At 44.1% G+C, this 12899-nt stretch overlaps 1 protein-coding gene across 2 annotated transcripts; it reads left to right on the top strand.

Moving 5' to 3' along the window:
• The first annotated feature begins 5195 nt into the window (after nt 1-5195).
• On the top strand, nt 5196-12213 carry LOC133890569 (uncharacterized). Of its 2 annotated transcripts, none has more exons than XM_062331002.1 (12): nt 5196-5498; nt 6548-6901; nt 6983-7275; nt 7605-7782; nt 7909-8131; nt 8360-8502; nt 8605-8894; nt 8988-9200; nt 9281-9769; nt 9917-10576; nt 11072-11602; nt 11681-12213. In XM_062331002.1, exons 3-12 carry the CDS (start codon nt 7006-7008, stop codon nt 11918-11920), a joined length of 3237 nt encoding a protein of 1078 aa, XP_062186986.1. In that variant the 5' UTR covers nt 5196-5498; nt 6548-6901; nt 6983-7005; the 3' UTR covers nt 11921-12213. The 2 variants fall into 2 exon arrangements, with proteins under 2 accessions (XP_062186986.1, XP_062186985.1); XM_062331001.1 differs by having other exon boundaries at nt 11069-11602.
• Nucleotides 12214-12899: the final 686 nt, after the last annotated feature.

The raw sequence follows: 12899 nt of genomic DNA, 5'->3' as shown, positions 1-12899 counted from the left end.
AAGAGCGACGTTCGCCGCAAGTCGAGATCCTTCCCTGTGGCATCCGACAACATGGATTGTCGAGGTACCTATCCGAAGAACTCCTCTGATGACAAATCCTCTTCTAGTGGAGATTACCTCCGAGAAGTCTTCACCATTAGAGATGTGGATGTCGGCCTAATCGACCATGATGATAACAATCTCGCAAACGTGCGGGTCCCTGCCACTCTGGCTGTGGGACACAATAGCTAATCTCCGCTGATGACCACTCCTCAGCTCCTAAATCCTAATGGAGTCTGGGATCCAACATCTTCTGACCATCAACGAGGAGCTCAACGCTTCAGACCCGCAATGGCATAGAGGCTCCTCCTTCTATAGGAGGCCCTCATGCGTCGCTCAACTATAGATCTGACTACCCCTGATGGCAAGGGTTGGATCAACTCGATGATTGGCCTGACTAAGGAAGCTATCCTCCAGGCTGAGAACTCTCATATAGCCATCGCCGCCAATAGATCTAACCAGGGGGAAGTCTTGTGCTGACCCTTCCCATGGTGATCCAGATTCAGATAGATGCAACCCCCAGAACAAGACGGCTAGGGAAGGTAACAGGCGCCTAGCCACCGTAGGACCTTGCCGGTCAGAGACCATCCCATCAATGATCTATGCAAAGTCATCGGTCGACGAAGGACCTCGAAGACCCCTGAGGAAGAATCAATCGCTCCTTAACGGTTTAATCAGAGGACGACCCGACGATGCTGGGGTAGATCTCCAACCCCGTGGATAGAACGTCCGTGGCTACCCGGACCGAACAAGGCGCCATCAATGGGTGCTAGGACTTCTCTCCGAAACTGCAGAAGCTGAATTGAACGGCTCGGTTCCAGCCCGGGTCAATCGAGAAGTACGATGAAATTACTAATCCCAATGAGTTCCTCCAGATCTACACTATGGCCATCCAAGTGGCTGGCGGGGATGAAAGGGTGATGGAAAATTACCTCCCCACGGCCCTTGAAGGGGTAGCTAGGACATGGCTAACAACTTACCACCAGAGACGATCTACTCGTGGGACAGCTCTGTGATCTATTATGAGCCAACTTCTAGGGTACCTACATTCACCCCGGCATGAAAAACAATCTCTTCTATTGCGAACAGACAAAAGAAAACCTTGCGTGAGTTCTTCTGCCACTTTGGCATATCTTCCCTAAGCATATCTTCCCTGAATTATAGATCCTTCGGATACCTAAGAGGAACCTACCAAATATATATAGGGATGGTTACTTACCTGATATTTATTTGCATACCTTAAATACTTCATGGCGGTTATGAACCATAGTAAAGGACATATGCGGCGTGGGTATTCCTTGTAGATACACCGTATTTATAGAATATATAATAAATAATTATATATTTTCCTCAATCACTAATGGTATGTTTGGTTTGAAGATTGGTGTGGCGATGGATCATTTCACTCCTTATTTTCTTATTTGGTTTGAGGAATATAGTGGTTGATCCATCACCACCTCATCCTCGTAAGCATATGGTCCAGTGTAAACATGAGGAATAAAGTAGAAATTCTATGAATTTAGATGATATTACGATAGACCAATTTAATTATTGTAGTAGATCTAGATGATCTTTATCGTCCATCTAAGTTAATCAAATTGTGTAAAGTTGGATCATAGTTTTCTTTAAAAATACTATCAATCACTCATTATCGGTGACACAGGAACCAGGGGTCCCCAAGTCCCGAGGCCAGATCAGCAGTTTGCCACGTGACGCCCTCCCACGGGGATCATCTCCGCGAGGTACGAGAAGACTAAGTCCCGGGAGAGGGTGCTCGGGGTCATGAACAGTGGTCCCCGAGTACTCGAGTTCCCCGATGACCCGAGAAGATCAAGTGCCGGGAAGAGAGTGCTCGGAGCTGTGAACAGTGGCCCTCGGACACTTAAGTCCCTCGATAACCAGAAAAGCCAAGTACCGAGAAGGGGGTGCTCGGGGCCGTGAATAGTGGCCCCCGAGCACCCGAGTCCCCCGAGGACCAAAGGGAAGTCAATTCCGGGAGAGAGTGCTCGGGGCCGTGAACAGTGGTCCCCGAGCACTCGGTTCCCCGAAGACCAAGAAAGGGCATATCCGAGAGAGAGTGCTCGGGGCTGTGAACAGTGGATCCCCGAGCATTCGGTTCCCCGATGGCCTCAGAAGTCCTTCGCCGGTGGCCCCCACAGAGGTCTAGCGATGAGGTGTCAACCAGTGAAAGGCCCGATGCCGCATTTAAGAGGGCACATGGCCTGTCACTTCCAACTGCTCCTACCACGCTCGTTGTCAGTCCCTGCCACGGCCTGGCAGGGAGGCGTGGGGACATTTAATGCATGGGTCCCATCGCGGGACATCCGGCGCGCCTTGGGATAGCATCACGAAGCCCAAAGCGCCCCGCCTGCCGCCCTGCTGTGTTAGGTGTACAAGACCGAGCGGGCATGCCAGGCTGTTCAGTGGCTGCCCGGTGGGCCCCCTCCGCGGTGCCCGTTGCAGAGCGACATGATGACAAACTAGACCGGACGGAGGCGCGTTTTCAACCCTCCCCGTCACTTCGCACAGCAGCCCATGATGGTTGCTTTCTATTTATGGCGTCTTGGAACTCGCGCCCTCCCTTTCTGGGCACGCTAACGCCCAGGCGGGTATTTAAGGCGGGGCGGGCTCCTCGGTGAAAAGGAGACAGAAGTTAGAGGACAGCAAGTCGAGGAAGAAGACAGAGGTTCAGTACAAACACAGAAGCTCAAATCAATGAAGAACAAGGAGCCCGAGGCTCTAGGTTAGACAAGTATTATTGTAACCAGTAACATCTCTGAAAGACATTCTCAGAGCATTTATAGTATACACACAGGAGTAGTGTGTTACGCTCAGTGCGATCCGAACCTGTCTAAAAGACCTCCTGTGCACTTACTACTTCTGCATCCGATCATTCAATTCCATCGGCATTGCATTTACGCACATTTATTTCACTCACAAAACAGATTCAGAATCATCTCCCGGCCGAATCTCAAAAGGGTACCTCCGAATTCCTACTTGAAGAGTTCACCCTCCGACACTCATCATTTGACTTCGATACTAAGTACATAAGTATCTAGCATCTCTATACATTGTACTTAGCATCCTAGGCACATACGAGTTTAATATGAAAATAAGGATTCAATTATGGCCAAAATTGGTTTGCCAGTCATCAAGCAAAAAAAAAGGACGTACAAGAGAAGGAAACAATCCAATCTGTACGCACGAGAACAATCGAGCAAAACATGATTGTGGGGTAACATGGAAAGAGGAACGAACCTCCGCCAGCAAAGATACTCGAGATATGTTGTTTTTGCTCGGGCTCGAGCTCGAGCTCGGCCATCAGAGCATGGTCGAGTAGGCGCTCCCGACATTGGCCATGCGCCGGCGCCGGCGCCGGCACCGGCGACCTGCAACTTGGCGGATGGCGTTGGAGGTTCAACGGGAGTGCAGCTGTGTCCAACAGAGTGTGTTCTCATGTGAGGCGTTCACGACAGTGTTAGGATGCATGGCAAGCAATCTAGCTGCGCAAATGCGCATGGCACCCTGCTAGTTCCACAAAAATTCATGGGACGATATTATGACAGATCAGTTCATCTAATATCAATTCACTCCTCAAACCAAATACACCATAAATATAGCCAAAGCGATCATTATTGTGCGTGCAATCCTGATAGCTGCGATCTCAGTCATGAGTTCCATCAATTTTCTTAGTCAAAACATTGGAAAGAAACACTTGCTTGCAATGGCTGCATAAATAAACAACACAAAACGTAAGGTGCGAGATGAGTGTCCAACCCTTGTTTATTTTCATCACATCCAAGCAGTGGCGGAGCCAGCGGAGGCTCGAGGGGGATGCTGATCTCCTTCATCCAAAGAAGTTCCAAACAAGGGGTGCTGATCCTCTCCTTCTTCTTCTATCTCATTCTACATCATCTTCTCTCTCTAAAGAAGCTATATGAGAAGTTGTAACTGGCAGGGGGTGCTGCAGCACGCCCAGCACCCCTCCTGGATCCGCCCCTGCATCCAAGAAAACCATGTATAGACTCTTCTGGCAGTGGTGGAGCTTGTATCTAAATTCAAGGGTTGGTGAAGCTAAATGAGTTCCAACTGAACCATATAATGAAATATGAGATATTTAACTCAAAATATACTTTAAATATATAAAATTTATTAAATAAAAAAACACACTACAAAATATATAAAATTTATTGACAGGAGGGCCACAACTCCTCTTAACCATAACTATCCTCCGCCCATGTCTTCTGGGAAATTAAAGGATTGGGGCTTAATACGTAAAAACTGAAATACGTACCCATGAACCTGTGTTTCTGTAAAACTGACGTGTAAAGCTGAAAGGATTGGGGCCAGTCGGAGGATCCCACGTGGCAGTGGCCACCGCCTTTGGTGTCTCGCATACCGGATATGCCCTTCAGAATAATCATCTCTAAATGGAAACGAACAAAAAAAGAACTAGCAATTTACGTGCAAGCCATCGCCGTTTCAGAGATTCAAGCTACGATCGATTCTTGGAGCTTTTCTAGCCTTCGTTGCCCCCCACGTCTTGAGAAGAAAAAACTTTTATTTCAGTTTCTTGTTGTTGGTTACAATATTTCTGCCAACTTTCTTTGCTTGAAGAGGCATTATTTCTACACAATTCAACGAAATCCTGATCTATACCATATGAAACATCCAGAAGGAACCTAATTATTACATATTTGAAAACTCGTTCAAGACTCCACTACATGCGGCTGACATCACTGTAGAGGACATTAACCAAAGGGGGCGTGCTATTTTCCTTTTAGGTTAGGGTTTTCTCTTTTATCCAGCTGAATGGCCGAGTTAAAGTCTTGTTTGGTAGAATTTTAGTTATAAAATTTATATAAAATTTAAAATTTATAGAATAAAATAAAATAATTTAAATATATATTTTTAGTTTAAAATAAAAATAAGATACCTCAATTACCTCCGATCTATCTACGTCTCAAGTTTAAAATTTTATGAAGTTAAAGATAATATACTCTAAAAATTTTAGAGCTAGAATTCTCGCAAAAAGACCTAAAATCCAAACAGACTTGTGTTCCTGTTTTCGATAACGTACCGTGTGTAATTTCATTTCCCCCTTCTTTTTCTTTCCCCTTTGCGTTCGCGTATATCATGATTATCATCGTGTATTTTTCATTTTCTCTCTCCTAAAAAACTCCCCACCCTAGAGAGAGAGAGGGGCAGGCAGGCGTTGGCGGAGTTTGGAAGCAGTTCCTGCCCCCGGAGGCATATTCCCGGCCCGGATCCCCTACCGGCCACCCCTCTCCCTCCCCTGATAAACGGTGCCCTCCCTTCCGGAGGAGAGAGAGAGAGAGGCGGGGCAAGATGTGTTCTTGACGTGCCTGTGCAGGGGAGGTCCAATCCAGAGGCCGCCATTCCTTCCTTCCCCAACCTTTGCAGGCTCTTCAGATCCAGGCATCCGGATTATTTTGTTGGTAAGGGAGCCCTATCTCGCCTGGACGGATTGTTTGTGTTGGTTTGCGGGAGCTTTTCTGTTGCTGTGAGCGCTCAAAACCAAATCTTTCTTTCTGGGGTGGATGGGTGGATGCTCCCATCCGTCCAGTCTGTTGCTGATTTGTTTTGCTGCGTGCTGGAGTACTAATACCGGTTTAATTTCGGAAATTTGTGCGGATTTGTTAAGCCTGCTCCATCGGAATTGTGCAGTGTGTATCAGGTTGTTATATCTGGAGAATGGATGGTTGAATTCCGAATCGATATTAATATTTTTTTCTTTTGAGTATTTTTGGGACATTCTTCCTAGTGTCATTGTTATGTCTTGTATGTAAATGGGTATGTTGAATTTGGTTAATTTTGGTTGGGGCGTTTTACAGGCATCTTCCATTTCCCTTAGGATTTTTTTTTCTCTTTTGAATTTTTCACTGCAACTGTCTTTGCTTGAATGTCGATGCTATAGACTAAGAAATGTTATTAGTGATGTTAAATTGCGCACTTATGCTGCTGCACAGCCCACACTTGAAATCCTTGGGTTAGTTTGCCATTCACATCATCTCTGGATATGAATCTTTTTCCTCGAAATAAGAAAAACATGATTGCAATAACCCAGGTCGGTGTCAAGGGAAAGTTCTATTTCTCTATCGAAGTTGGGTGCATATTTAGAAGTTTGTTGGGTTAGGTCAACTTTGATTAAAAATATGAAGCTGTATAAGACTAAATCATCCCAAGACTTGAAGGCAAAGGCTTTTTTTGAAGTTGGCCTTCTTATTGAAAATGCTGTGTTTATGCTTGATAATTAGTAATATCCTTGACTAATAATTTTTCCATGTTGCAAGTATTGATTATGATACATTCTCAAATGGAGTTACATCAATTTATAGGATTGATACTTTTATGCATATCTTATAGAGCAAGTTTCATTTTTCAGTTTATCAGTCGTAGAATTTAGGGCATGGATTATTTTACTGACATTATCATTTTCCAGATTACATTGTTTTACTCATTTGCATTTATTCTACTCATTGTGCAGGTTGATCTATATTCTATGGCGGTTCTGTACTTAGCATCAAGTCTTGACAAGGCAATGGCATCCTAGCCTCACGGCACTCTAATAAAAACAATTTTACTCAAAAATGAAGCTCTAGCATCATGCTGTCTTAGGTTATTTGGATAGTTATTTAGGATAGCAGAACAGTCATAGATAGTGGAGATGGTATCAATCCAAGCTTTTCTCCCAGCAGAGATAGAGCTGTAATTACACCAGAATTGTACTTTTCTTAGGAAGAACATTAGCTGTAACATTATTAGTCAAAAACAGTCCAAATAGTGTCGCCATCGTGAAAGATTTGTGCCAAGAAGTTAAGCAGTTGACCTGCTCTTTTAGGTAATATGACATTTTAAATAAACGAATGTGATTTCTGAAATTATCTTGATGGAGTACTGATTTGCCTCAATAACCCTGTAGATACTGTGTGCTCGAGAAGTTTAATGGAGACTTTGATATCTCCTCTAGGCACAACAAAGCAATCAGCTGTTCGCAGACCTTGTCCTGGGAGCTCTCTTAAGGACCTTTGTCATGTTTCGAAACAAGGGTCAATAGCTGAAGTAGAATCTGCTTTGGCCTTGTTGAAAAAGAATGGTGTGAACATTGATGGTAGAAATCCATTTGGCCTTAGTGCGCTCCACCTTGCAACATGGAGAAATTACCTACCTATTGTGAGGAGGCTCTTAGATGCTGGTGCTGATCCAGATGCAAGGGTATGTACTATATCTTGTAGTGTGCTTCTTATGCTACCTTCGCATTGAGCATTATTTTCTTTTGTTATCCCAGTAACAACCTCAGCTGTACCAAACTGCTATCATGTTGGCATTCTACAAATTCTGTGCTTTGGTACACAGATACAAAACAAAAAGAATTTCTAAAATGTGATTTTCTTTGTGCAAGACATCTTACAAATAACTCATTTTAATAATCAAAATTGCTCAATTAAATTTTCTTTATGCTTGGTGCTTGACTTGCTTAGTGTACTTGGTTTCCAGTTTTAGATTTTATCTGTAATGTTTCACTTAAAATTCCACTGTTACAGGATGGAGAATCTGGCTGGAGCAGCCTCCATAGAGCACTTCATTTTGGTCACCTGTGTGTTGCGGGTGTTCTTCTGCAGTTTGGTGCTTCCCTCACTTTGGAGGACACCAAGGGCCGTACACCTATTGACCTTCTCTCCTGCCCAGTATCACAGGCCAATGGAGATTCTCCTGATGCAGGTAGCTCTCTTCTGTTTCCGGAAATGGTTGTCTCCTATTCAATCTAGTGTTTTGGAACTGATGCCCTTTTGGCAATCTCTTTAGGGTTTGCTTTACGAAATCTTTCATATCTTTTTTCCATTTTAGTTGCAACGGAAGTCTTCAGTTGGGGAAGTGGGACAAACTATCAGCTGGGAACTGGCAATGCCCACATACAAAAACTACCATGCAAAGTAGATGCCTTGCATGGGTCATATATCAAAACAGTTGCTGCATCAAAGTTCCATAGTGTAGCAGTTAGTTCTGATGGTGAACTATACACATGGGGATTTGGTCGAGGTGGTCGTCTTGGTCATCCAGATATTCACAGGTGGGTGATCACATGACATTATAAACAATTTATTTCTTAACCGATGAGAAAATGGTTTACTCACTTTACTTTTGTTGGTAACTCGCCTAAAGATTAAAAATAGCAAGCTACTAATGAATACCAAAGCTGATTAATTTTATGCCAACAGTAGTTGTGCAGTAATGTCTCTTTTTCTGTGTGAAAATTTTCTCACTGTTGAGGAAGTATATGACAACTGTTTGGTTACAGTGGCCAGACGACTGCTGTGATTACCCCTCGCCAAGTGACAGTAGGATTAAGCCGTAAACGAGTGGATGTTGTGGCTGCAGCCAAACATCATACTGTGATTGCCACAGAGGCGGGGGAATTGTTTACATGGGGATCAAATAGAGGTATGTGAACATGAACCTTAGGCACACATGTTATGTCCTTTTCTTCCTTGATAATACTATTTTCTCCTTATGGCCTGTAACAAAATGCTCTGAATGACACAGAGGGTCAGCTTGGTTACCCTTCCGTTGATACCCAACCAACACCAAGACGTGTTAGTTCCCTCAAACAAAGGATAATTGCTGTAGCTGCTGCAAACAAGCACTCTGCTGCGGTTGCTGAGACCGGTGAAGTGTTCACCTGGGGTTGCAATAAGGAGGGCCAGCTAGGATATGGCACTTCAAACTCAGCATCGAATTGCATGCCAAGAATGGTGGAGTACTTGAAAGGAAAAGTATTTAGAGGTGTATCTGCAGCAAAATATCATACAATAGTGTTAGGAGTTGATGGTGAGGTTAGTTGGTATCCACTGAAGCTTGATATTTTATACACATTGTTCTAACATCAAGAAAATTTAACAGATCTGTTGATGTCATCCTTGTTTCAGGTGTTCACTTGGGGTCATCGCCTCGTGACTCCACGGCGTGTTGTAATAACTAGATATCTTAAGAAGGGTGGAAATACAAATCTGAAGTTTCATCGTATGGAGCGACTTCAGGTGATTTCAGTGGCTGCTGGAACGATGCACAGTACTGCTTTAACAGCTGATGGTGCTCTTTTCTGCTGGGTTTCATCGGATCCTGATCTGAAATGCCAGCAGGTTTGGTTTTTTACTTGCTAAGAAATTAATCGGTACAGCTAAGTAATTTGTTCATGTTTATAACATATCTGTCTGTACAGATATTTTCGATGTGTGGAAGGAATATTGTGAGCATCTCAGCTGGAAAGTACTGGACTGCTGTGGCTACATCAACCGGTGATGTTTTCATGTGGGATGCAAAGAAACGTAAGGATGAAACGCCAATTTTTACTCGGGTGCATGGTGTTAAGCGAGCAACATCAGTTTGTGTTGGTGAAACGCATATGCTTGTGCTCTCTAGTATATACCACCCTGAGTATCCGTGTAAACCTAAAATCCAAGGCAAAAGGTCCACCATATCAGAATGGAATGGTGGGATGGAAGAGTTGGATGAAGATAACCTGTTTAATGATGCCCAGCCTGTCAATGGTGTATCTGGAAGCAGCGGTGAAATGAGCAAAGGTGTACCTAGCTTGAAAAGCCTCTGTGAGAAGGTTGCAATTGAATATTTATTGGAGCCAAAAAACGCAATACAACTTCTTGAAGTTGCTGATTCCTTGGAAGCCAAGGAGCTCAAGAAGCATTGTGAGGTAATATCATAATGCATTGGTGTACTACGGCTTACAAGCACTTCTTTCTGTTACCACATATTTTGTATTCATCCTTTGTCCATGTGTCTATGCCTTGTTAAGTTTCATAAGGATATTCCTGATAGTCAATTGTTGAATATCCTGCAGGATTTAGCTATCCGCAACCTTGATTACATTTTCACAGTGGGAACTCCTTCAATTATGAATGCTTCTCCTGAGATTCTTGCGAACTTAGAGAAATTGCTGGACGAAAAATCCTCAGAGCCCTGGAGTCAGCGCCGTCTTCCCACAATGACAGCTACCTATCCTGCTGTCATTGATAGTGATGGAGAGGACGATGAAGCAAGAGGATTCCTTAGGCCCCGGAATTGTGGGAAGTCTGCCTCAAGGTCATATGGAATGTCAAGTTATGAGAACTTCCTTCAGAAAGACTGCACTACTGAACAAGCTGTCTCTAAGCAGATCAGGGCACTTCGCAAGAAGCTGCAACAAATTGATATTCTCGAGGCTAAACAACTTGCAGGTCATCAGCTTGACAATCAGCAGCTAGCAAAGCTCGAGTCTAGGGCTGCCCTTGAAGGTGAACTTGGTGAACTTGGCGTTCCCTCAGAGGCATATTCAAGAACTTCCTCTGTTTGTCCAACAGAAGGCAGGACAAACAGGAAACCTGAGGTTTCTAAGAAACAGAAGCGAAAAAACAAGCAGGCAGCGCAATCCGATACTCCCTCTGTGAAAAATGAGGCCTGGCAACAAAACCCCATTAAGGAACTTCAAGAAGTCCTACCAGCCAGTGTCTCTGCTGAAAAGGTTAGATTCTGTTGTATTGGCACTGTTATCATATGATTTCTATATGGTTTATTGCCTTTCGTAGGTTCTTTCTTCCCTTTTCTTTATGCAGATATGCTTATTAATATCAGGCCTCGTGTCTGTATTGTAGCTGCTATCAATTTGAAGTATTATTTTAGGCATTATGTTATGGCCATTTGACTATTATTTTGCATCCCTACTTTTCTTGAGAGACCTAAAGCTGAGAGGGCGTGCCTTACTTTATTCTTTTGTTACCTGTTCTGTGCTTTGCTTGCATGGAAGGCCAAGTATTTGGTCCCTATATGGAATCTTGTTCCTTTATTTTGGCTCAATGTATGATATTAATGTTAGCTTTGGTTACTCTAATACGATTTGCTTTCATCGGCAATGCTTTGAGTTGCTATTCTGCTAATTAGATGTATTTTTTTTGTTTGCTTTGTCTACTATGCTCAAGAAAGCATAGATGCTGATAAAACTGTCTCTACATTGAAGCAGGAATTGAGTGCTGCTGATCCAATCAAACACACAGAGGATGCTGCTTTCAGTAACACAAAAGACATTGCTTGTTCATTAGAGAAGAAACCTTCCCAATCAACTTCATCAAAGAAGAAGAATAGGAAAGGTGGCTTGTCGTTGTTTCTGAGTGGTGCTCTCGACGACACCCCAAAACCAAGCCTCCCTGTCCCTGTTGTGCCTGTCACACCGAAGCATGAAGGACCTGCCTGGGGTGGTGCTAAGATAACTAAGGGACCTGCTTCCCTTCGAGATATCCAAAGCGAGCAGAGAAAAACAAATGAGCCGATCATGGCCAAGGCAAAAGATAATTTTGAGAACTCACCTGACACTAGTACTGGGTGTGTGCGTCTTTCTTCGTTTATTGTAGATGCACATTCAAGCCCAATAGCCGTCACGCCTGCTCGTGCAGTGCCTGCTTCTGAAGGGGACAGGAGCACACCACCTTGGTCCTCGTCTGGCACTTCACCTAACATATCACGGCCTTCGCTCAGGGACATACAGATGCAGCAGGTAGTCTTGTTACCCAGGAATGAAATAGATTATTTTCCCTTTGATAAAAATACTAACCACCAATTGATTTTTTATCAGGAGAAGCGGCACCATGGCATTTCGCACAGTCCGAAAACCCGGACTTCAGGCTTCGCTATACCATCCCAGGGTGCATCACTAGAGGTTGGTGGCATGAAGGACAACATACCCAACCGCTGGTTCAAGCCAGAAACCGATGCTCCATCCTCCATCCGCTCTATCCAGATCGAGGAGCAGGCGATGAAGGACTTCAAGCGTTTCTACAGCAGCGTGAGAATCGTCAAGCCGCAGGTTCAGTGATAGCCCTGACCTGCCCGAAGAGTTCACTGATCCTTTTTAGGCTCACCTCATTTTAATGGTTAATTGTACATTAAAATGTACAGTAAGTTTCATTCACCGTAGTTCCTTTAGCAAAATAAAGTTTGAAGCTCCATTTGCTTTCGTTTTCACAGAGGTGGTCCCATTTAGTTACAACAGATGGATGTATAGGTCATGTGAGATCACCCTGCTTGGTTTAACTTCTGGAATGTTTTTTGCCCACCAAAATCTCTTTGGCTATTGCAATCAGAGCTCATAAACTGTGGTGCATCTGCGCTTACCTTTTTCATTTTTTTCCTGAACCTGTAGGAGAGCTATGTGTTATGTTATATTGTATTAAGAAGAAGAATGACTCAGTTTATAGTTAAATCGGGTCTGAAAATTTCATAATTGCGTGATTTGAAACAATTGGTAGATTACTTAGAGACGACAATACAATCTTAACTCGAAAACAGTCCTCTATTCTTAAAAGGAACAACCATGCAATAATCTAACTCAACTCACACGCTAATTAATCAGATAATTGTGTTCTACACAACTCGATCAGCGTAGTCTAGCTCTCATGCCACATCCACTTGGTCGGCGAAGCATAGCTCCCACGTCGCACCTCTCTGACACATAAACCGGCAACGTGTCGTTTCAAAGGAGTACGCATTGGATCAAGTCGCTGTCGTGAAGCGCCAATCCGAAAGAAAGAGTCATCATGGATCAAGCATATAGGGGTAAAACCTACAAAAGAAACATGCAGACATCGAAGAGCACGGAGGCCATCCAAGGCAACGCCTTCAAGAAGGGAGCGATGACAACGCCGTCGTCGCTCGACCGAGCAAGACTGTGCAAGACGGCAGAAGCCGAGCAAGGCCACGCTCAGCCCGACAAACCAGCAAACCTCCGCACCATCCCAACACCTTCCCTGAGCCGAGACCCCGCATCCTCACCAAGCGCCTCCGCGAAGGAGGGG

The sequence above is a fragment of the Phragmites australis genome, chromosome 14, assembly GCF_958298935.1.
Source record: "Phragmites australis chromosome 14, lpPhrAust1.1, whole genome shotgun sequence".
In the NCBI taxonomy this organism is placed as follows: Eukaryota; Viridiplantae; Streptophyta; class Magnoliopsida; order Poales; family Poaceae; genus Phragmites; species Phragmites australis.
The sequence above is the reverse complement of the archived record's forward strand: the minus strand, read 5'-3'. Positions and strand labels throughout refer to the sequence as shown.